Source organism: Canis lupus, chromosome 24, assembly GCF_011100685.1.
Source record: "Canis lupus familiaris isolate Mischka breed German Shepherd chromosome 24, alternate assembly UU_Cfam_GSD_1.0, whole genome shotgun sequence".
Taxonomy (NCBI): domain Eukaryota; kingdom Metazoa; phylum Chordata; class Mammalia; order Carnivora; family Canidae; genus Canis; species Canis lupus.
Window position 1 is genome coordinate 36035254 of NC_049245.1, and position 23606 is coordinate 36058859.

Genomic DNA, 23606 nt, shown 5'->3' on the forward strand with positions numbered 1-23606 from the left:
AATAAAGTGCATGGGCCCAGGTGCCCAAGCCCTAAGCCTTTAAGGACCTCTCAACATCTCTCCCCTCCCCCTATATGGACCATCGCTCAGTCTTGCCCGCTCAGCCACCCAAACCTTCCCCTGACCGGCCCCCCAACCTCCTCCACCCAGTACAAGGACCACACCTGCCTCTCTGTCAGGCTCCTTCTGCCAACCTTGCCCCCGAGCACAGGGCAGACAGGGATGACCTCAGAGGTGCAGGGAGAGCAGGGTAGCCGAGGGCCTCCTGGGCCTAGGTTCCCCTGTGACTACAAGTTATCTTCCAAAAACTTAATTTTAATTCTATTTCTCGGCTGCCTCAAAGCCTCTGCACCCTCCCTCTGCTCCCAGAATAGTCCCAAGCCCTACAGACATGGCCAACCTGATCCCTCAAATCCTCCCAGCCTGCTACCTTCTGGCCACACTGGCCTCTGCTCAGAGCCTTTGCACATGCTATTCCCTCTGCCCAGCATACTCTTCCTCAGACCATTCACCCTGCTGGCTGTCTGGCTACCCAGGTCTCAGCTCAAATGTCCCCTCCTCAGAGAAGCTGGCTCTGAGCACTGAACCCAAGGAAACTCCGTGGCTTCTTTATCTTCTGAAGAACTCCTTCTTTCTATCCCCACACCCTCCTCCATGCCCTCTTCTCGAGCTGCTTTCCCCACTAGAAAGTGAGCTTCGGAGCCGCAGCCTTCAGCTCAGAGCCTGGCACATCATGGTGATTAACGAATTAATGCACAAGGCCCCAAGTCCTCATCTGAGAGGAGAAAGCAAGGGCTGGGGGTTCAGCTGCCTTCCGGGGGCCCCAAATGACAGCAGGTCTCCTGCCAGGCAGACACCCGCATGCGACACTGGCCAGCAGAGGGCGCGCCACGGCCACACTTCCCCATCGGCCGGCAGCCGTGGCTTCCAGGGTCCCTGGGACAGAGCTGCAGCGGTGGGGGATGCTCCGGCCAAGGGCAGGCATGGTGGAGGAGCAAACAGCACAGAGCAAGTGCCACCGCAACTGCATTTCTGGGGCACCTCGGCTCTGGGCACCAGCATCCCCAAAGGCTGAGGCCTTGGCTCTGCCTCCCTGGGGCTGGCAGAGGAACACACCCGGATGCTGAGCCCTGAGAGTGGATGGACAGGGCAGGCAAAGATAAAAGAGGGATACAGAGAAAGCAGGGCACACCCGAGGGGTTACTAGGCCCGAAGTCAAACTCCCAGGGTTCAAATCTGGCTCCCTGGGCCTCAGTGTTTTCATCCTTGAAATGTGGGTGGTGAAGGACCTACCTCAGGGTCACTATGAGGATTAAGTGAGATGCTACTCGCACCAGGGAATTTGCCTGATTATTACAAAAGCCTGCTCTCCGACCTCCCAGCGTCCACTCTTGCCCTTCTATAGTCTCATCCCCACCCAGCAGCATGGGTGACTCATTAGGTGGAGAAGTCAGACCTATTCCCTCGTGTACTCAAAACCCTCCTTGGGCTCACAACCACACAAAGCAACAGCCAACGTCCCCACCACAGCCTGCCTGCACAATCTGAGGCAGTTAATTCTTAGGACTCACCTCAGGCTCCTTCTGAGGCTCCCCTGGATCCCTCTGCTCCAGCCACACTGGGCACCTTGTTTCTCAGACATTGCAGGCAACCTCCTGTCTCAGGGCCTTTGCACCTGCTGTTGCTGCTACCTGGAAGGTTCCTTCCTAGTATCCTCATGGCTCCCTCCCTCCCTTCCTTTGGTTTTTCAGTCAGATGTCACCTTCTCAGCGAGGGCTTCACTGGCCACCTTATCAAAACTCAAACTGCTGCCACCCCAGACCTGCCTGCCTTCTCCTTCCATTTCTCCCCTTAGCCTAGATCACTATATACGAGGGTTCTCAAAGGCGGCACTGCTGACATTTGGGCAAGGGCATCCCGTGCAGTGTAGAATGCTTAGCAGCATCCCAAAATTCTTACGCCAGTAATAGCATCCACCTCTTCCCTTGGTGGCAACAACCTGAAATATCTCCAGACGTCACAGTGTCTCCTAGGAGGTAGAACGGCCCTGGTTGACAGCCATTGGTCTACACCACTTATTTATGTCTGCACGTGTCCCACCCCCCACACACGAGGACATATGGTTCCTGACTACAAGGACACTGCTTTGTTCACTGCTGGATCCCCAGGGCCTGTGACAGCATACAGTGGGTGCTCAATACATGCTGAAGGAATGACAAGGTATGTGAGGGCCCAGTGAGCAGGCAAGAGCCCTCCTGTACTGCGTCCCGGAAGGCCCGGCCTCAGCCCCTCACTCACCGCGGCAGCCGGCGACAGCAGGGACTGGCAGTGCAGGAGGACCCCGGTGGCCGCCACCTGCTCCAGCCACTTGCGGCTGGCGTCCCGGCTGCTCTCCTCGTACTCGCCGTTGTTGTTGTAGCGGTAGCTGAGGGCCGCCAGCAGCTGCTCGGAGAAGGTGCACACGGCGGCCACCAGGGCCTGACAGAAGATCGTGTCCCTCCGCACCTGCAGCTCGGTGTCTGGGGAGAGGCCGGGAGGGCGGGTGGGCGCTCGGGTGCCGTCAGCAGCTCCCGCCCCGACCCCGGGGGCCCTGAACCACTCCCTGCAGACCACCTCTTGGGCCGGCTTGCCAGAAGTTAATTAATCCCAGCAAACAAAAGCCAACCTCAAAAAACTCAATTCTCTGAAAACAAGCCAATTTGCCAAAAGACTCCGTTCTCTCAATGATCCATCTGCCTATGCATCCCCCCCGCCCCCCCCCGCCAAAAAAGGCACTTTTTCATTCTCCCCAGGCTCTCCCCAAACCCTTACCCTCAGCTGTTACTCCATGTGTTAGGGGATTTCTCAGCCTTGACTGAGAATAATGACGCCAAGCAGCTCTGCCAAGCTCCGTGTTTTAAGAAATGCACTTTACCATTTTCTCTTTCTGAGAAGTAAACCTTCTGCCTTCCTGCCCTCCCCCCTTCCTTGCCCCTGCTCTGGACACGGTTTGCAGAGCTGGCCAATTTCAATCAATAGTGGAACAGGGTCCCAATCTTCTGGAAAAAGATTATTTTTGAAGACTGCCTTCTGCCAACTGGTTTCCAGTGACCAGTTTTGACCTGGATCCTTTTTTTGCTGCCCCTTGGCTAAGACTTTCTAGAAAGGAAGAGGGACAGAGAATACATCCAACCACCCCCTTGTCCCCAGCCCCACCATCAGCTCTTCCCTCCTGCCCTCGGTCTGCTGGGTAGGGAGTCCCAGGCTGGGCTGTAGGCACTACAGGCAAGGAGCTGCCCTACTCATCACCCTCCATCCCGAGCCCTCATCAAGATCCACCCAGGCCCAGGAGATGGCAAGAGATGGGGCTCCAGGGCCCTAAGACTTGTGCCTTGGACACAAGAGGAAGAAGTGAGGTCTAAGCCATTTGTAGAGATGCTAGAGGCCGTGATGTTACTTTCCCCGTGCAGGCCCCAATGACCGTCGGAAAGTTGACCTCAGCCAGCAGGAGGGGTCTCCCTGGACTGCGGTCAAGCACACCCCTGCCAAGATGGCCTCTCCTGGACATGCCAGTGTGTGCCAATCACGGACACTGCCTCTTCAAAGCCCTCACCTGTGCATTTCAGCAAGGCCAGGAGGAGCTGGTTCTTCCCGTCTAGAAGAAGGTAGAGAAAAGACAGGCTGAGGGGAGTCAGGAAAAGGTGCAGTGGAGGGGTGCCTGGGCGGCTCAGTTGCTTAAGCATCTGCCTTCCACTCAGGTTGTGATCTTGGGAGTCCTGGGATGGAGCCCCACATTGGGCTCCTTGCTCAGCAGGGAGTCTGCTTCTCCCTCTACCTCTCCCCCTAGCTTGTGCACACTTGTGGTCTCTCTCAAATTAAAAAAAAAAAAAAAAAAAAAAATCTTTAAAAAAGAAAAAAAAAAAAAGGTAGAGTGGAGCTGGCCCTCCCTACCGCCCCCTGCGGTGAAACCCCAGACATCCAAGGGGTGGAACCCCAAGTGTTAAGCCGCCTCTGTTTACATGTGCCCACCACCAAAAAGCCCCAGGCACCCAGGATCAGCAGCAACCAGGTCAAGGACATAGAAGGCCCAGGACCAGAACACTCAGCCAAGAAAGGGACACCCACTTTTCCTGCTCCCCTGGGCATGGACAGATGCGTGACATGGAGACACACCCACTCCTGATCTTCCTACGTGCTACGTTAAGAACTGAAGGCCACAAAACATCCTTGCCTGCCCAACTAACCTTCCACGTATCTCTGAATGTTGTCCACCAGGGTCTTGATGGAGTTGGGGAGGTTCCAGGGGTCCTCCTGGATGCTGATCTGGATCAAGCTCCGGCCACGGATTGTGCACTCTTCTTTCTGTTTGAACTCTGGGGTGGGAAGGTGACAGAGGTAAATGTGAAGAATGATGGCACAAGGCCTATGTCCCATCCCCAGATTCCAAAGCTCAGAATCCCAGATAAGGATGCTGGCAGGACTTTTGGGAATTAAACAGTCCATGGTGGGCAAATCCACAGTAAGTGTGCTACTGACTCATAGAACCACGCTCATGGCAGGCATCGCTAATCAAGTTCAGCACTGCTTCCTGCCAGTCTGAGCCTGTGGCACCTCGAAGCTGTAACCAATCCAAGGTAGACATCACCAATCACTGCACCCTTTTCTCCCAAGCCTGGACGTAGTCACAGAAAAATTCTCGGGTACTACCTCCTTATAGCCACAACCAGTGGAGCTGGCACAGGAGTTATAACCTAGTCTAACCTTTTCCCTATATAGAGAGGGAAGCTCTGACACAGAGACTTGCCTAAAGTCACACAACTGGGTAATAATAGAGATGGGATCTGAACGTAGCCCCAGTAGGACCATTTAAAAGACAGGCCCCTGTCCTTTGGCCTCCTTCCTGCTACAAAGTCTCAGGTTTCTGAGATATTTATGGTTTCTCAGAGTTTTGACATTTCTGCTTTTTGAGGCCCATCCCTGAGACAGATGATCATGAGACAGCAGGAGGGGCAGAGGAGCTAGGACACCCCCACTCCTCACCACTTCCTACTCTTACTTAGGAGCAACCAAGAGCTCCTTGAGGTCAGGGGCAGTATCACACTTATCTCAGGGTCCCACGCACCCAGCACAAGGCTTGGCACAAGGTGGTTCTTGGGAATTACTGGATGGATGGATGGATGGATGGATGGTGGTTGGGTTGGTGAGTGGTGATGGATGAGTGGGTCAATGGATGGATGGATGGAAGGATGGAAAGTGGATGGGTAGTGGGTGGGTGTGTAGACAAGTAGGAAGATGGACAGATGCATGGTGGGCGAGTGGGTGGGTGGGCACGTGGATGAGTTGGTAGATGGATGGTGGGTGGGTAGTTGGGTAGGCATGTGGATGAGTAAGTGGGTGGATGGATGGACAGTGGATGAGTGGTAGGTGAGTGGGTGAGTAGATGGATGGTAGATAGGTAGGTAGATGGATGGTGGGAGGGTGGGCATGTGGATGAGTCAATGGATGGATGAATGGATGGACAGTGAATGCATGGTAGGTGTGTGGGTGTGTGGACAAGTGGGGGGTGAGTACATAGATGGTGGGTAAATGGGAGAAAAGGCTGGTGGAAGGATATAAATGTCAATTCTTTTTGTCTCCACATTTCAAGAATAAAGTCTCAATCTGGTTCTAATAAATCCTTAATGCTTCTTTAATTCACTGATCCCTCTCATGAAAGCACAAAGAGCTCTGGGAAGGCAACTGTCCTTAACGACAGTATAATGACATTTTTTTTATTGATGCTTCCATTGGATTTAGCATCATGGTAATCATCACTTTATGACATGTTTTACCAGTTTTCCATAAGCATAAGGAGATTAAATAAATTCCTTTCAAAATTAAGTTTCTAAAAGGGAGGTATTTTCCAAAAAAAGTTACGTCAATAGTAATAGAGACAGCAAATGAATATGGTTTTTAAAAATGTAAAGATGTAGGGAGGATCTGTGAGCGCAGCTAAAATGATGAAGGGGGGAACGTGGGAATCTGGCAAGTTGCTGCAATCCTTCCCCTCATGTTACAAATGGGCAGACGGAGGCCAGAAAGGCTCAGTGCCCAGTCCAGGGGGCCGCAAACATTTTCTGTAAAGAGCCACATAGGGACTGTTTTAAGCTTTGGAGGCATATGGTCTCTCTTACATATAGTCTCTGTCTTTATTTTTACAACTCTTCATTTAAAGAAAAAATCATTTTCAGTTTATAAAAACAAAGCAGGCCATGGGTGGATCTGGGCCAGGAGCTGAACTTGCTGACCCCAGGACCAGGAAGGGACATCGGGCAGGAGAGGGACAACGCTGAGTCTATGACCCAGGTGTCCTGCCCCATCCAGCACGCATTCCCCAGTGCAGGCTGTCTCCCTGCCATTCCCAGCCTAGGGACTGCCATCTGCTCACCTTGCAAGCTGTGGTCCATGGGGAAATGCTTGGTCTCTTCAAAAGCCCTGCTCATGACTGGCCCCTTGAGGAGTGTGTGGATGGAGTCCACCTGGGCGCAGGAAGCTCTGGGTTAGTCTGGCCCCCACCAGCCCTCCAGGGGCCATGACCCAGCCCCTGCCCCCCACTCCTGGCTTAGCTGTTCTCACCAGGGGTGATGGGAGGAACCCGAGGTCCGGCCAGGGGCAGCGACTAAGGTCCTACCTGGTTAAAGAGATGCTCCAGGCACCCGTGAAGCTTGTCCTGCTTGTCTGATGGGATTCGCATATCACAGGGCAGTTCATCCCCTGGAAGAGGGAAGAAGCCATGGCCACCAACCATCCCTGCCCCATCCACACCTTCCCAACCTCTTTCCCAAGAAGGCAGCACAGCAACTGAGCTCCAAAACCCAAGCCAGAAATGGAGCCTGGCAGACTCAGATCCTGGCTGTGGGACACTGGGCAAATCACCTGACCTCTCTGAACCTCAGTTTCTTCACCTGCAAAACGGACACTGGGAACTAAAGCATAACACAATGGTAAGTCATTGTTATTATTCCATTCTGCAAATGAGGGGACAGAGAGCCAGAGACAAGGAGCTGGATTCCAAGTCTCCAGACACATCTCCCAGCTGTTTGAGTTAAATCAGCTGCCACACGTAAGCTCCTGCCTAAAACCCCCTCAGGGACACTTCTTGTGGCTAAACATCTTATGTGATGAAATATTTATCTAAAGTTCAGCAATATCGTCAATTTTACTTTAGCTTCTCTTTCTTCTGTTAAACTGAAGAATAATTAAAATTGAATTTGTAGGCACAGACGAGCTGGGGAAGAGCACAGAAGGCGGCAGGGACAGTGGGAGCTTGGGAGCCAGCAGCCAGGGGACGAGGGCGGGGAGAGGCTTGTCGTCACCCACCCTCTTGTGCCTTCTGAAATAGGACCATATGGATGTATGACCTATTCACAAAATAAAATTTTTAAAGGCTGTAATCAATGAAACTAAAATAAAAACAAATTTCGGTCTTTCAGTAAAAGCTGCAAGTACAGTCTAACCTAATTTATAAACTATTATTTCTGTCTGTGTGTCCATCCGGCCATCCACCCACACATCCATCTGTGCAGAAGCACGTGCTCACCAATGATCTCCAAATACCATCACCGATCACTTCTGGGGGGCGGAGGGATATTCTGACTTACTTTCCTGTACTTCTTTTGAACTCCTTTGGGTCCTTTGAAATGTTGGTTTGAGTGTGTGTCATTTTTATGGAAACTGCCAGGTCACCCTACTTGAGTGACCTCATTTGCCACCATCTGTGGGTGTGCCGTGTATGCTTTATTTGCTCTGTGTCTGTGACATTCATGAAGAATATCAGTTCCACGAGCGCCAGGACCTTTGTCTTTCCATTCCCCACTGAGGTCCCAGCACACAGTAGGTGCTCAATAAACAGTCGGTGACTAAGTGATTGGAAGGAACTATACTACCCCTCTATGCAAAATAATACAAAACAATACAAAGTATAATAAACAAAAATAAACAAAACAAAATCCTGGTGTGGGGATCACTCTCCGGGAGCATGAGCCGCTGCACTCACCAGACCCCATCTCGTCACTGCCCAGGTAGGAGCTATTACTTCTCACGCTGGTGTAGGACAGCACAGAGTCCCGGTTGCTGTTACATTCGCTGCAAAGGGACAGAGAGGAAGGGATGAGTCACCCCCCCGGATCACACCTTCTGGGCTCAGCGCCCAGAACCCACTTTCCGGAGCATAGACCACTCAGCCACACGGCTCTGAGTTCTCTCCCCAGCCCGGCTGTGACCTCGTGAGGCCGGGGACTATCCTAGGAAATCAGAAAGGACAGGCAGTCAAAAACCACAATACCATGATTCTTTCCTTCACCTTTTTGACAATTAAAGGAAGAATCAGAGGACCCAAAAATGTAAGAATGGAAATCCTGGACAATGGACAGGAGGCTCCAAGGACGCATAGCACCCAGTTAGCTGGAGCATCTCTATGTGTGAAGACTAAGCCAGACACACGGACCAGTGGGTCCCTTGAAGGCAGAAAGAATATGAACAAGGAGAACTGAGGCGAAGGGCTTTCTTGTCATACCTGGCCAGCTCCCTATTTTCTGAAGCACCCTGTAAGATCGAGCATCACAGCCTTTTGCTGGAGATTGCAGCACTTGTTTACTCGAGGTAAGAAATTCTATTTACCCGCTATATGGTTTATGCTAGAAAACTGGCTTTTTAGTGTTACTTAATCCACTAATTAGGATTTCACTAATCTGGTTATAATCAACCAGTAGGAAAACAATTCAGATCCTCTCAAAGTTAGGAGGGGGAAAAAACACTCTCTTCCTCCTTGAATCAAGTAAAAATAAACGATGTTTACTGCAGAAACCATATGTCTTATGCTGAGTTTTAAAACACACCGCAGACCTTGACTTTTTCTTTGCCCACATTCCATCAAGAAGCGCAGAGCTGAACTGAGGCAAAACAGGTGGATGGAGACCATGAGGAGATTGGCCCTGAAACGCTGGCCTCAGGGCAGGAAAACCAAAGGGGGCACCTGGGATGTTTTGCGGGGCTCAGATCACTGCCCAGAACCACACAGTTTAGGACCATGCTCCATCCCACTTTCCTAGGACACATCCTGCTGATTCCAACTTCCCATGGATCAGCGTCCTCAACTGTCCCCCTGGCCACCCACATCACACCCCCACATGATCCCCACGTGATCCCCACGGCTGTCCCCACCTGTAGGAGTCACGGTAGCTCATGGTGTCATGGCCTGAGTCTTCCTGGTCCTCCTCAGACACCTTGAAGCACACCTTCTTGATGCCCCCGTGATCGGCCCTGTCCATCTCGCTCTCTTCACTGACCAACGGTGGGGACGAGGCCTCCTCAGCCAAGGGGGGATCACAGGACCCACCAGAGGTGGGCTCCGTGATGGTGGACAGCAACCTGTGGGAGCACAGAGCGTAAACTTCAAGCCCACAGCTTCACTCTCCTCCGTGAAGGTCCCGGGTAAGGCCCCGACCTCAGGCCTCCCCTTTGACCCAAAACACAGGCAGCCATCAAATGTTTCCAGTCCCCTCCCTGAAAATCCCACCAGTAGGTCTGCAGATATGCCTGTACCAACCTTCCTGTAGTGGGTGTGAGATGCATTTCCTGGGGGAGTCACTGAAGGCTCTAAAGCACAGGACACAACAAGGACGTGGAATATAAAAGGCCCAGAGGGCAGATCCCTTCAGCTTGGTAGGCCATACAGGCGGCTACTACCCAGCTATTCGGCTCTGCTGCTGCGGTGGGAAAGCAGCCCTGACAAGAGGTAATCAAGTGGGCATGGCTGCGTACCAATAAAACTCCATTTAAAACAAACAAGCAGGGATCCCTGGGTGGCGCAGCAGCAGCGGTTTAGCGCCTGCCTTTGGCCCAGGGCGCAATCCTGGAGACCTGGGATCAAATCTCATGTTGGGCTCCCAGGGCATGGAGCCTGCTTCTCCCTCTGCCTGTGTCTCTGCCTCTCCCTCTCCCTCTCTCTCTCTCTCTCTCTCTCTCTCTCTCTGTGTGACTATCATAAATAAATAAAAATTTAAAAAGATAAATAAATAAATAAAATAAAACAAGCAAGCAGTGGGCCGGGCTGGATTTGGCCCCTAGGCCATAGTCTGTCAATCCCTGGCACAGAATATGATGGTTAAGAGTGCAGGGCTTTAAGACAGACCGACCCCAGATTCAAATCACAGCGCTACCGTTTCTTGGCTTCAAGACCTAACGTAGCTATATAACCTCTCGGAGACTCCATTTCTTCGGCTGTAAAAGGAGTTAACATCAGTATCTGTGTCCTAGGCTGCTGCAAAGATTAAGGGACTTAAACCACATAAAATGCTTAGAAAAGCATCTGGTACCTTGCAAGTGATCCCTAAGCCCTTGCTGATATCATCCTACTACACCTCGGCAAGGGCACTATGAGGGTTAGCCCCATTTCACAGGTGAGGCTCAGAGAGGTGAGGCGACGAAATCGCACAGCTGTTGTCTCCAGACCCGACACTGTCTCTCCTTTACCGTGGACGATTTCCAACGTACACGAAAGTAGGAGGAACAGCACAAGAACCCCAGGTACCCAGCAGCTGGCTGCAGCCACGGCGACTCAAGGACCACCTTTGTGTTCTCAGCTTTCCCCACTGCGTGTGATTTGTATTTAAAACAAATCTAAGATACCATATAATTTCCCCCATAAATACTTCCATATGCGTCTCCAGCACGTGAGGACTTCCTTTCAAAGCAGTGTTCTTGACTGCCAGCCCACTCCCACCCCCCGGAAACATTTAGCAATTTAGCCTCTTTCCCGAGAGGCAAACATCTAGCAGTGTCCAGAAACATTGCTCTTTGTCACAATGGAAGCGAGGGACAAGGGGACACCCCTGGCCTCCAACGAGCAGAGGCCAGCGACGCCACTAAGTATCTTAGAAGGTGCAGGCCAGCCCCACAACAAAGAACTGTCTGGCCTGAAATGTCACTGGTGTCAAGGCTGAGAAACACTGTCTTAAACACAACCAGACTGCTATCAACATACGTAACAGAATTCATAATTCCTTAATACCATCCAGCACCCCCATCCACGTTCAAATGTCCCCGACGGTCTCCAAAGTGTGTTAAGAACAGAATCTTGACCAGGTCCAGATGCTGTATTTGGCTGGTATGTCTCAGGCCTCTCCTCTTCCTCCTCCTCTCCCTCCCCCTCCTCCTCCTCCCTGTCCCTGCTCCCTGCCCACCACCATTCACATGTGAAAGAGACTGGCTCACGTGTCATCTAGAACCACCCGCCCTATGGATTCCCAAAGTGCCACCTCAGCATCCTCTATCCCCCCACATCCTGTCGCTGAGTAGTGAGCCCCAGACTCTGGGGGGAGCATGGTGCCATTTCCACTGTGTGTCCTGTGCCACTGACACCAAAAAGGACATGCCCAGCTGTCTCTCTTTCTGCAAAGAAAGCTCCCCCAAAACCATTCTCCAAAAAGGGTCAGCCTCTCCTAACAACTGCTGTCCACACTCATTATTTCATTAGAGCAGTGGTTCTCAGTTGGGGGGCGGGAGGAGGACTCCACCCCCCCAGGAGGCATCTGGCAACGTCTGAGGACATTTTTGGTTGTCACAACCACAGAACAGGGGTGCTACAGCATCTAGTGGGTAGAGACCAGGGGCTTCACTGAGGAGCCTGCAATGTGCCTGACAGCCCCCCTCTACCCAGCGTGTCAACATTGCTCAGGCAGGCAAATCCTGCCCTACCCTCCCCGCCCCGCTCCCCCTGGGGCCAGAGCCCACCTGTTGATCTGGGTGACATATTGCTTCATCTCCTTCAGGGCTACATCCAGTCTGGTAAAGAGCTGCAGGTAGGCACCCTGGATCTCCCGGTCCTCCTGCTTCAGGAGGAAGCTCAGGCCCCGGTCCTCCTGGCCAATGGTTTCATTGGCTGACCCAAAGCTGCTGTCGTGGAGACCCCAGAGTTGGAGGTCCCCATCCGCAGCAGGCAGGCACTTCCAGGATGGGGCAGCCATGGTGGTGATACAGTGCTGGGTGTAGGACATGGGGTTCAGGTGGCCTAGAGCAGAGGGGGGAGAGCTCATTTGGAACCAGCCCCCAGACACCCATAAACCCCCTCAGACAAATATACAAACCAATTGCAAGGATCCCAATGAGTGAAAAAATTCCTTGTTAAATATTCTTTGAAACCACTAGCTTACTTTGAGAAGAAAGTTTCAGTTTGAGGCTCACATGCTTTTTATTACCATGATACTTTTCCCGACTGGAATACAGGCATGATGGCTGGTACTCCAGCAGCTACTTTGTAACATAAGGCACCTTCAGGATGGAAGCCACATCTAGAGATGGTGGGTGGGATAAGAAGTAACCCAGATCCCCAATGACTGACTAGGGAGCCACCATGCTAGGCCTGGACTGCTGGCCTCCAGACATGTTTCTGTTTATAGATCTGTAGATCTGAACACACCCTCTAACAGACACATGCAATCACCTTGCTCAGGGTCCAGGCCGATGAGGGAGGGTTTACGACCGAAACGGATACTGAAGGACCTGCCAACTGAGGGGGTGGTCTTGGGGTAGGACACTTCCATGAGGTTGACGTGGCAGTTGGTGGGGCAGAAGTCCAGGCCACACAGCGGATGGGGTTCCAGGGATGCTTGTTTGAAGGGCGGGCTGAGCCTGTTCTCCAGCTGGGCTGCAAACTGAGGAAGGTGGGGGACGTGGAGTCATGGTTCAGGGGCCTGGGAGTCCCAGCCCACCCGCAGCACTCACTTCATCCCAGCCTAGGCCAGACATTCCAAAACGCCAAGAGTTTCAAATGGAAAAGTGGATTCCCCTACACTGGCTTTCACTGCATCCAGATTTCAGGGGAGGTGAGGAGAAATCTGAGGCCTCCCCACATTCATTTTTTTATCTCAGCTGCCCTGAGCTATCCTTGAGGAACCGTCTGTCCTTGAAGTGAAGGTAAGGCTGGCCTCCCCATCCCTGCAGTGACTGCTAGAGGCCTACACACAGGATCCAGGCCAAGCCTTAGGAGTTCCCACGGAGTTCCTTTTCTCCTGGGGTTGCTAAGGCCAGAGCTACTGGGAACCATTCTGTCAGCAGGTGAGAAGGGTCTGCCTGAAGGCAAAGCCAATACAGGAAAGCAAAGACACGAGAAAGAGGCCACATTTCTTGTGATGGTGAGATGGCTGTTTGAGCACCTGGATACAACCAAGCCTGAAGTTCACCTCTGGACTTTTCAGGAATATAAACCAATTAATGCTCCTGTTTGTTTAATCTAAGTTGGGTTGGATTTTGACATTGAAAACCAAAATACCCCAGGCTGAGACCCTGTGGGGCGCAGGTACCTCCTGGTAGCAGGCGATCCTCTGGCCGATGCTCTCCAGCTTGGTGTCACAGATGTTGCGGAACTCGTAGTGGAACATGGTCCTGATGTTGTTGTTCAGGGCCATGAGCCGCCCACAGTTCTGCACAAAGACATTGTCGTCGGCCGCAAAGGCCTTGAGGATCTGCAGAAACACGAACAACCACTGAGTACTCACTGTGCACCAAGGAGGGTCCTTCAGCAGTTTATCTGCAGCGACTCCTGTGTGCCTCGTGATACCCCTGTGACAAAGGGTCTGCTACTGGCCCATTTTGCAGATAAATAAGCTGAGGCTAAAGAGGAGGGGAAACAAAGCTACTCTCCTAAATCTCACAGCTACCAAGTGGTGGAGGCAGATACTAGAATCCAGCGCTCCAGGGTGTCTGAGGAAATGAGAATCAGTGCTCCACACGCCCCCTCCCCGCCCCCCAGGGCAGGGCAGCCCCCAGTGAGACCTTGGCAGTGAGGCCAAAGCAGCCACGGGGTTCCACGATCTTCTCCAGCACGTGGCACTTGATGCCTGCGGTGCTCACATACTCATACACCACTCCGTGCTCCAGGTGTACGTTGTCCACGGTCAGGGTGACCACAGGGCTGTCCTCATGCAGGCTCAGCTGGGGGCCCAGGGACAGCAGGGGGAAGGCTGGAAGCCAAAGGGACAGGCAGCCCTGAGGAGGGGGCACACCCACCGGCCAGCCCACCCCTGACCCAGCCCTGCAGATGGCTCACGTGGGGCTCGCGGGGAGACGAAGCCTGCGCTACAGCCCTGCTCATTCTAGCCAGCCCGCTCTCGCTCACCCCTGGCCCTGGATTCTCCTTCTAAGAATCAACCTTTGTACCCCATTCCCAGTCTCTGGGGCTCAGAAGCAAGCCCTGTCCACACCCCTTCCCAGAGGCACAGGCTGGCCAATCAGCAGTTCGATTTCCGCTATGTGCAATGACTGGTTCAGGACAGAGCTCGTGACCCGAGCCAGGCCAAGGAGAGTCAAGTCTGGGACTTTTGTTGGCTCTACACAGAGGAGACATTCCCTTTTTCAATGGGATTCCCAGCCGCAAAAACCACCACAGGCAGGAAACACAGAGGGAGCACAGCCGAGAATCAGACAAAAAGAGACTCCTGCCGAGACTGTATGTAGAACTGGATGGAGCCAGACCTGAAGCTTGCTTGACCCGACTCCCTTCTTAGTTTGCTGAGCCAATGTTTTTATGTAGCTCAGTTTCAGTCCTGATTAACACCGGCCCAGAGAGTCTAAGTGACTCCTCAAAGGCCACACAGCTAGGTGGTGACGTATCTAGAGAATGAAGCAGGCACTTTACTGGACCACTTTCCTTTCTGCCCACTCCAGGAAGCTCCTCTGGACACACACCCCAGGACTGTCTTACCCCCTCACTCTCGTACTCTGTCAGTTTTTCTGTCTCCTCTCTGCTCCCCCTGTGTCAGCACCATGAGGACAGAAACCGTGTCCACCCCGGAACCAGACCTGAAGGACCGAGCTCGTGACCCAAGCCAGGCCAAGGAGAGTCAACTCTGGGAAATTTGTTGAATCTACACAGAGGAGACATTCCCTTTTTCAACGGGATTCCCAGCCATGAGAACCACCACAGGCAGGAAACAGCATGTAAAAGAGAAACCAATGTTTTTATGCATCCCCAGCTCCCAGACCAGGGCCTGGTGTACAGCAGGTGCTTCTCCTTGGGGAACAGAAGAGTAGAAGCTGCCAGCTTCTGTCAGCATACAGGGCTATCACTGTCAGGGTGTCAGAGGGCCCCACGTGCTAGGGAAGAAGGCCCACAGCCCCTGCCTCTCAGAGGGCATAAAGTGTGCTCAGAGCTGCCAGCTGGCCCCTCCTCCCTCCCCATCAGCCTGTCCCCTTGAGGATCCCTTGGCCAAGCTGTGTATGCTCCAGCATTCAGGGGACAGTTCCCCAAACAACCCCACAAACCCTGGCTCTTTGTTGACCCTGAATGTACCAGCAAGGAGCCCCCGGTAGACAGCTGAAGAGGCATCCAAAGCCCCTACTCTTCCCATAGCCTCTGCCTCTACCTCCAGCCCCGCAGAAATACAGGCAGAGTCCAGAGAAGCAATTGGAGAGAACAGGCTGTTATTCAAACTAAACGTGTGCTGAGTGCCCACCATGTGCCAGGCGCAGTTCTAGGCTCTGAGCATACAGCAAGGAAGAAAATAAAATGCCTGCCCTCGAGGATTTTATGCTTTAGTGGGGCAAATAATAGGGAAACAACAGTACGATATGTTAACCGATACTTGGAGTGAAGAAAAATAAAACAGGGTAAGGAGACACAGAGGAACAGAAGGGGCTTATTTTAACCAAGGGGACTCAGGTGGCCTCCCAGAGGAGGTGATATTTGAGCAGAGAGCTGAATGAGGTGAAGAGCATGAGGTATGAAGTACTCTGGAGAAGCGCACTCTAGGCAAGGGGGAGCTGCAAGTGCAAAGGCCCTGGGGCAGGAGTACATTTGATATTTAAGAGCAAGAGACTAGAGCAGACGGAGCAGCGAGGACAAGATGAAAAGTGCTGGGAAGTAGGGCTGGAGAGCCAGGCTGGGGCTGGAAGACCATGAGGAAGAGGAGGGCTCAGTCATTGCCTGGAATAAGGGTGGGAGCCGCTGGAGGGATCTGTTCTGTTTTTTGAGAATAGCTTGTAAGAGGAAGAAGTAAGGCAGGACAAGCTACTGCAGGGGTCCTGGTCAGAAAGGATGGTGGCTTAGGCCAGGCAGTGAGGGAGGTGGTGTGAAATGGTCACGTGCTGGATGCGTGAGGAAGGCGGGTGGGGCAACAGGTGTGCAGCTGGAATCAAGGTGGAGGGAGAGAGGAGACAGAGAACCGTCCAGATGGACTCTGAGGTCTGGGGCCTGAGAATCTGGAAGGACAGGGCAGGGGCATGTAGGGGAGGACCAGGTTTCGGCGGAAGGTTAGGATTTCAGTTTGGGCCATACTGAGTGGGCAATGCCTGACGGACATGCCGGGGATGGCAGGTAGGAAGACGGGCCTGGAGGACATCCCGGGTACGGCAGGTAGGAAGACAGATCTAGAGTCCAGGGCTTGGGCCGGGCTGCAGCTTGTGGTGGACACAAATCCGGCACCTGAGCGCTGCCCGTGCCCTAACCCCCAGGCCCCATAAATATGCTGTTACATGCAAGGGGCGAGATTACGGAAATTAAGTGTGTTAAGCAACCGACTTTATAATAAGGAGATGATCCTGGGTTATCCAGATGAGCCCAATGGGACCACGTAGTCCTTCTATGGGGAAGATGGAGGCAGAAGAGTCAGAGAGAGGGCCGTGGGCAGGAGCTCAGGCCAACACTGCTGGCTCTCAGGGTAGAGGAAGGGCCCATATGCCAGGGAACGCAGGCAGCTTCTAGAAGCTAAAACAGGCAAGTACATGGATTCTCGTCTGCAGCTCCAGAAAGGAACAGAGCTCTGCTGACACCTGGCTGATGGCCCAGAGAGAGACTCACAGTGGACATGTGACCTCCAGTGCCGTGAGGGAACAACTGTGTGCTTTAGGCCGCAGGTCTGTGCTGCTTTGTTACAGCTGCACAGAGTAACACAAAACTGATGGCACCAAACCATAGACACGGGATGGGGACCAGTCCCCTCTGGAGTCTCCATCACATGGCCCTACTGTCCCGTTACCTGAGTCAGATTGCGGGTCCTCGCCGGGGGCTTCCTGGCTGCCTCGGGCCTCCTGGGCATCCTCGTGCGTGTGGTAGACCCACTGGTACAGACCCTACCAGAAGGGTGGAGTAAGGGGGGGTGCCGGGACACCAGAAGCCCTGGGAGGAAGGGATGGGACGAAGGGGCAAGCCAGTCCCTGACTCCAAAGCCCAGGCTTCTAGCCTAGTGGTGACACCATCTCTGGAGAGTCCCCCAAGACTTTGCTCTGGACCCTTCCTGAGGGACCTCCAGTCATGCTCGGCCCTCACCCTCTAGAGTAGATGCTCCGCACAGAAGCCAGAGGAGCGGGGAGCCTTTGAAAACAGAGGTCAGGACCCAGGGGAGCAGACACCTGGTCACTCCCACAGCTGCAGGGCCCGCATGCATGCCAGCCACATAGCAGGTGTTCGATAAACACTTACTGTATGAGTCTGCAAATGAGGCTACCCTCCCCAGGACCCCGGCCCCCAACCCAACTAGAACATCTTTTACCATCAACTCTTTGCCCAGTGTGCCTATGTGGTAAGAAAAGAGGTCTTATCACACCCATGTCACAGTGGTGACAATCGAGACTGTGAGGTATCCCGGCCCAGCTCCTCCGATTCAGGGAGACAGTGGGAAGAGCCCAAGCCCAGCTCAGCCCTGCAAGGAGGGCAGGCCCTCCCCACCCCAAATGCTGTGGTGCCCTCAGGCCTCTCCCCACAGAAGAGAGGTGGTCCTCAGCCCCCCACCCCACTGAGCAGGCCGACCCCAGTCCCCTTGGCTGTGGACTGGCTCACCAGGGCCTCTTCTTGGTGGCTCCGGAATGCCTGGAAGTGCTCTAGGACCTCTGCCGCACCATCGTTCACCACGTTGTTGCCGTTGACCTTCAGGATGCACTGGCCAGCACAGAGCCCTGCGGCCGCAGCCTCGGAGCCTAGAGGGACACAAGTGTCTGAGGGCGGACAGCAGAGAGAGCCTGGGGCAGCAGCAGGCAAGGGCAAGTACCCAGGTGAACACTGTGCCCCACCTCACCCCACCCCCAACCCAGACATCCCGCCATCTCCCCACCCTAGAGCCACTCTCCAATCCACATCAATAGGCAGGATGGGGACTGCCATTCCCATTTCTCAGAAGAAGGAACAGAGGCTCAGAGAAGTAGCAGCTTGCCCAAGGTCACACAACAAGGAAGGCTGGACTGGAAACCCAGGTACATTTCACTCTAGAGCTTCACCTCCTTTAAAATCCCTTAACGACCTGTAATACTATGACAGGATCAGCCCCATTTTGCAGACAGGTAAACAAAGGCTCAGAGAGGCAAAGTGACTCGGAGAGGAGAAGCCAGGATTCGAACCTGGGTCTACCAGACTTCAATGGCATGCTTTTTCAGCTATACCATGACTCCCAAACTGTAGGTCTTGGCCTTCAGGGTTTTGTGTGGTTAATATGAAGAGTCTGGGAGTACAAATGAACGCCAAGCTTCCTCCGTGCCTGAGAGAAGATCAGGACCGTTTAGTGTGATAGTGATGAGTACCGGCCTGGATCCGGGGCCCTGCCACTGACCAACTGTGTGACCTCTGACACGTTCCTCAACCTCTCTGTGCCTTGGTTTCCTCATCTGTCAATGGAGGACACTAACGATACCGGCTCACAGGGTTCTCCAGAGAGTCGGGGAGTTAAACCCGTAAAGCATCTTGCCCCCTGACCTCCTCTTAGTAAGTGCTCAAGAAGTATCAGCTGCTGTACTATCGCCTCTAAACACCTGTTCTTCTCCAGAGCTGCTGCAAGGCAGGGCTCCTCACCTCGGCACTAAGACACTGGGGGCCAGGTAACTGTGCTGCGGGGCCGTCCTGTGCACTGCTCGGGATGTCCGGCAGCATCCCTGGTCCCTCCCCACGAGAGGCCAGCAGTGCTCCCCATCCCTAGCTCTGACAACTAAAGACGTCTCCATACAGGGCCAGATGTCCTCCCGAGGGTGAAAGTGCCCCTGGTCAAGAACCGCTGCTTTAAGGACAACATAAAAACCCGCCTTAAGATAGTAACAAATCCTTAGTAGCTTTCTGCCAGGATAGGTGTTTTCTTAATCCCCTTGTATTAGAAGTACAACTCTGACTGCAAAAGGGGACAATTAATGTTTCAACTTGAAAAGTGGGGCCCTCAGATACAAAAAGGGCTAGGAGCCCAGAACCTCAGACCTACCTGGTCTCAGCTCCAGGAGAGAGTAGCCCTGTGAGCAGTGTGCAAGGAGAAGATACCACAAGAGCTGGGTCTCTGACTGTTGGCCCTCGGGCTGGATCTGACCACAAAAGTGTGGCCTTTAAAAGCTCGGGTCTGGCAAGGATGGACTCACATTCCTACCTGAGCTGAGGAAAAACCACCCCTTTTAAAGCGAGCATGTCTTCTCTGGCCTGGCCATAGTCTGCACCATTCCCTATGCGCTCCCCTTGGCTGTCTGTTTCTAACTGCCTGACCCCCAGAGACATCTGACTTGCAAGCCTTTGCTCCAGACGAGGAAAGTGAGTGCTCATGAAGCCCAGGCCTGGTGGTCGCACACACAGACCCATCTCCCAGAGCCCCCCTCTCTGTCTGCCAGGCTCACCTCTGCCCACAGCGTAGACATATGGCGGGGCAGCTCCACGGATCTGGAAGCACAGAGCCTCTGGATGGTCAGGAACTTTGATGATCCTGCACAAGGAGAAGCAGCCATAAGGGAAAGCAGTATTACACCCAATAGCCCAGAGGGCCACCCCAGGAGCCCCTGCCTCCCAGACTTTTGAGAAATCCGGCCCAAAGTAGTAGCAGCAGCAGCGCCAGACTTTCGGCTCCCAAAGATACAGACAGACCTCAATTACCCGAAGTCCACACCTCTGGGATCTTTAATTAGTCAGAACCGCCTGGCCTGGCCTTGGAGAGGCAATGCACGCACCGAAATCCCAGATCACCCTCCTATGCCGTCTCTGTCACTCTCCTGGTGAGAGGGGGCCTCTCGGTGGTCAAACTAGCACGGCAGGCGGCGAATGTTTTGCTCAACAATCACAAGTGGGAGGGTGAGAAGTGACCCAGAACATCTTGGTGCTGACTCTAGAAAAATGCCCACATGTGTCCACTAGAGAGCACAGCTTGAAAGGCCAGGTCTTGGCCATTCTGCAGGTGGAAGGCTAGAGCACAGCGAGCAGCACCCCCGCCCCCCAGGGCTGTGCAGTGGGCGATGTTAATCCAGTGGCTTCGATGCAGCTATCTGCTTCTGCATCCGCGGTATGTCCCCCAGGGGGCCTCAGGGTCATCCTCCCATCCCCACCTGCCAGATAAAACCACCTAGGAGCCTAGGGAGCCTGTTCTCAAACCCCAGACATTTCTAGAACTTTAAGCAGGCACATTTCCTTGGGTGATTTCTGCCACTTTCACATACCAAACTATCAATCATCTTCCCTAAATCGCCCTGCCTTCTCCCTGAAAGAATCATATTTAAAACTTCCCATCACTCCCGTCAATAGCAAACTGGGAGCATTTGCCTTAAATAGAAGAGAGAAATGAAAACCAAATGCACAATTTTTAAAATAGAAAATGCTTTTCCCTGCACCTATATCTGGCATCCAACCACCTCTCACCACCTGCACTACTGCCATGCTGGGCTGGGCCAGGCCACCAGCCTCCTCACCACTCCTCTGCTTCTACCTTTGCCCCTGACAACCTAGTCTCCACCTGCAGTCAGAGGGATTCTTCTAGAACCTAGGTCACATCATGCCCTGCCTCTGCTCAGAAACCTCCAGTAGCTCCATGGTCCTTACCATGACACGAGGACCTACAAGGCCTGGCCTCCACTGTCTCATTGACTTCAGCACCCACTGCTTCCTCTCACTCACTCTGCTCCACCCCATCAGCTTCCTCGTTGTTCCTCAAAGATACGAGCCATGGTTCCATCCCCAGGACCTTTGCACTGGCTGTCTCCTCTGCCTGGAACCCTCTTCCTCCAGAAGTCCCCTCGACTCCCTCCCTTACCTCCTCCATCTTCACCTCAGCTCACAGTGGCATCTCTGACCACCATCCCTCCACACAGCCCATCTCCTTTCCCAGCTGTCTGGACTGGCCCGGGCTTACTACCACCTGGCTCACTATGTCTCTTGCTTCTCTGTTTTATTGTCTGTCTCCTGCTCTACCTTCCAACTAGACTGAGATCTATGAAGGGGAGAAATGTGTCCATCCAGACATGGCTGGATCCCCAGAGCCTGAAACACCACTCAGCACACAGTGGGCGCTCAACAAACATCTGTTGAATGAATCAAAGTAGCAGCATCATGCCACGTGCCTGTAGAACGAGCCACACCCACGGGGAACCGGGACAGCTCGGCCCCACCACCACCACCCCGGCACTCCTCAGCCTGAGAGGAAGAGGGCCGGACACCCCATCACAGAAACACTCACTCTTTGGCCTTGGTGGCCACCAGGAGGCGCAGCGGGCGGCGGGAGCAGAAAGACTGGTTGAGGATGGACTCCACCTCAGAGAAGGGCCTCAGGAACACCAGATCCTCGTTGATGGAGTAGATCTTCCTCCCCACCTGCAGGCCAGCCATCTGGGGGGGGGGGGGGGGGCGGGGGAGACATGCACACCAGGTTACTAGCCTCCTTTCCTCCTCGGCAAGGAGCCCCAGCTGCGCTCAGGCAGCACACAGCCAGCCCGGGGACTCAGCAGGTGCGGAGGGAGCCCACCAGGGCAGCCCCGCTCCCCACTCTGGGAAGCGGCCAAGTGGCTGCTGAGGCCCAGTTCCGGCCAATGAGCTCGGAAGGGAAGCCTACTGCGGGCACTAACAGGAAAGACGTCTTCCTTGAGGAGAAACTGCTGGGGCCTACCACTGCTATCTGCCTGCCGTGTGAGGACACAAGGCAGCGAACCAGGAGGGCCACCCTGTGACCCTGACAGCTTGGCCAGGAAGGTCAGAGATGCTGACCCTGAGCCAAGACCCAGAGCCACCTTCTTCTAACCACTTGGTTATGGCTCCAGCCACTGGGCAGAGAGCACATGGCTACCTGCAGCCCAAAGCACTCCTAACCACCACAAGGACAGGAGAGGAGAGCCCGGGCGACATGGCCGGTGCCTCCCCCACCCACCTCCACACCCCCGGGAGCAGCTGGGAGGACAGGGCTGAGTCCCTGACCTACCCAGACTCTATTCTCCCTCCTCTATGTGTCACATCCATGCCAGAGCCACCAACTCATCCTATTCAAGACACTGAACATTAATTTGCCCCCTCATCACAGCTGACTCAGGAAACAGCCGGACTCAGAAACATGCTCTTCTCCTGCACCTCCCCACAGGGCCCTGAGGGGAGCCGGGGCCACATACAGCCCTGAGCAGGCGGGGGGGGGGGGGGGGGGGGGGGGGCCTCTATCGCAGCTCCCCGGAGACTGCCCTGGACTGAGTTTGCCCACATGGCAACAAGCAGGGAGGAGCCCCGAACACTGCAGGTGGCCCCTCTGAGAGGCCTCACCTCAGCCAGTGAGCCCCTCTGGACCGACTTCACCACCACAGCCTTGTTCTTCTCCTCGATGTCAAAGCCATAGTCGTCCTCCTGGGGCAGGATCTGAGGGCCCAAGGCAGGAGAGAGCCAGTGAGATGCTGAGGGGGGCCTGCAGCCAGCCCCAGCTGGGCCCCTCGAGACCGTGACCCTGCCGGCTCTTCATGCCCCAGATCCACAAAAAGGAAGGGTGCACGGCAGGAAGAAATTAGATACGGAGATCACCCAGTACACAGCAGGTGCTCAATACGTGCCTGTCAAGTGAAGACACACCACCTAGCTCGCACCTCAGCCTGGTGCTGATCACATACTTTTCACTTCTCACTGCCCGCCTCCCCTTTCTCCTCCCAACCCGAGCCCCAAGTCTCCTCAGTTATACTACGGTCTCCTTATCTGCGGGCATACTGTACGTGCTCAGCCAAAATTTGCTGGCTTCATGAATAAGACAAATCCAAAGGCGTCCAGCCACCAAGAACATAGGGACGGGAAAGCAGTATAGGGAGGAGCAGTCCCTGCCCACAGCATGGTGGCAGGCAGGTTGGGAGGTCTGGGGGTTCTGTGGGGGGGAAGGGGGAATGCATTTATTCATTAAACAAATATTTGGTGAACTGCTGCCTATTATATGAGCCAAAGGCTTTACTAGGCACTGTAAATAGTGTTGGACAAAACAGACAGTTCCTGCCTTGTTGTGGCCAACTGTCCAGTGGGGAAGACAGTCTACAAACAAATGAGCAAAGAAATACAGAATGTGATGTATATAGTCTGAACTATAATAAAACACTTAAAAGGATAGATTGCAGAGTGGCAGGGGGCCCCAGAGGAGGAGTTATCTGAGTGGAGACCTGAATGAAGTGAGGAACAGGACTTTATGATGAGTGGAAAGAGTGTCCCTGGCAGAGGGTACACAGCATGTGCAAAGGCCCCAAGTCAGGCCCACAGTACTGGAGGATAAGAAAGGAGATCAGAGTGGCTGGGAGGGGGAGGGGAGGGGAGAACACAGGAGATGAAGCTGCAGAGGCAGGGAGAGTCTTACAGACCATGATGAGAGACTGGATTTCATCCCATGTGTGATGGAGAGCATGGTGGGCTTCATAGCGGGAGA

General features: G+C 53.8%; 1 protein-coding gene across 1 annotated transcript in view; it reads right to left on the bottom strand.

The window, feature by feature from the left end:
- PREX1 (phosphatidylinositol-3,4,5-trisphosphate dependent Rac exchange factor 1) overlaps nucleotides 1-23606 on the bottom strand; it is a 179402-nt gene that overhangs the window by 9148 nt on the left and 146648 nt on the right. The window contains 16 exon segments of the mRNA XM_038572997.1: nucleotides 2299-2519; nucleotides 3593-3634; nucleotides 4224-4352; nucleotides 6407-6497; nucleotides 6650-6732; nucleotides 8015-8103; nucleotides 9181-9387; nucleotides 11752-12028; nucleotides 12461-12671; nucleotides 13320-13481; nucleotides 13792-13979; nucleotides 16992-17085; nucleotides 17792-17928; nucleotides 19591-19676; nucleotides 21414-21562; nucleotides 22478-22570. Of these exon segments, the coding sequence (XP_038428925.1) occupies nucleotides 2299-2519; nucleotides 3593-3634; nucleotides 4224-4352; nucleotides 6407-6497; nucleotides 6650-6732; nucleotides 8015-8103; nucleotides 9181-9387; nucleotides 11752-12028; nucleotides 12461-12671; nucleotides 13320-13481; nucleotides 13792-13979; nucleotides 16992-17085; nucleotides 17792-17928; nucleotides 19591-19676; nucleotides 21414-21562; nucleotides 22478-22570 (2259 nt within the window).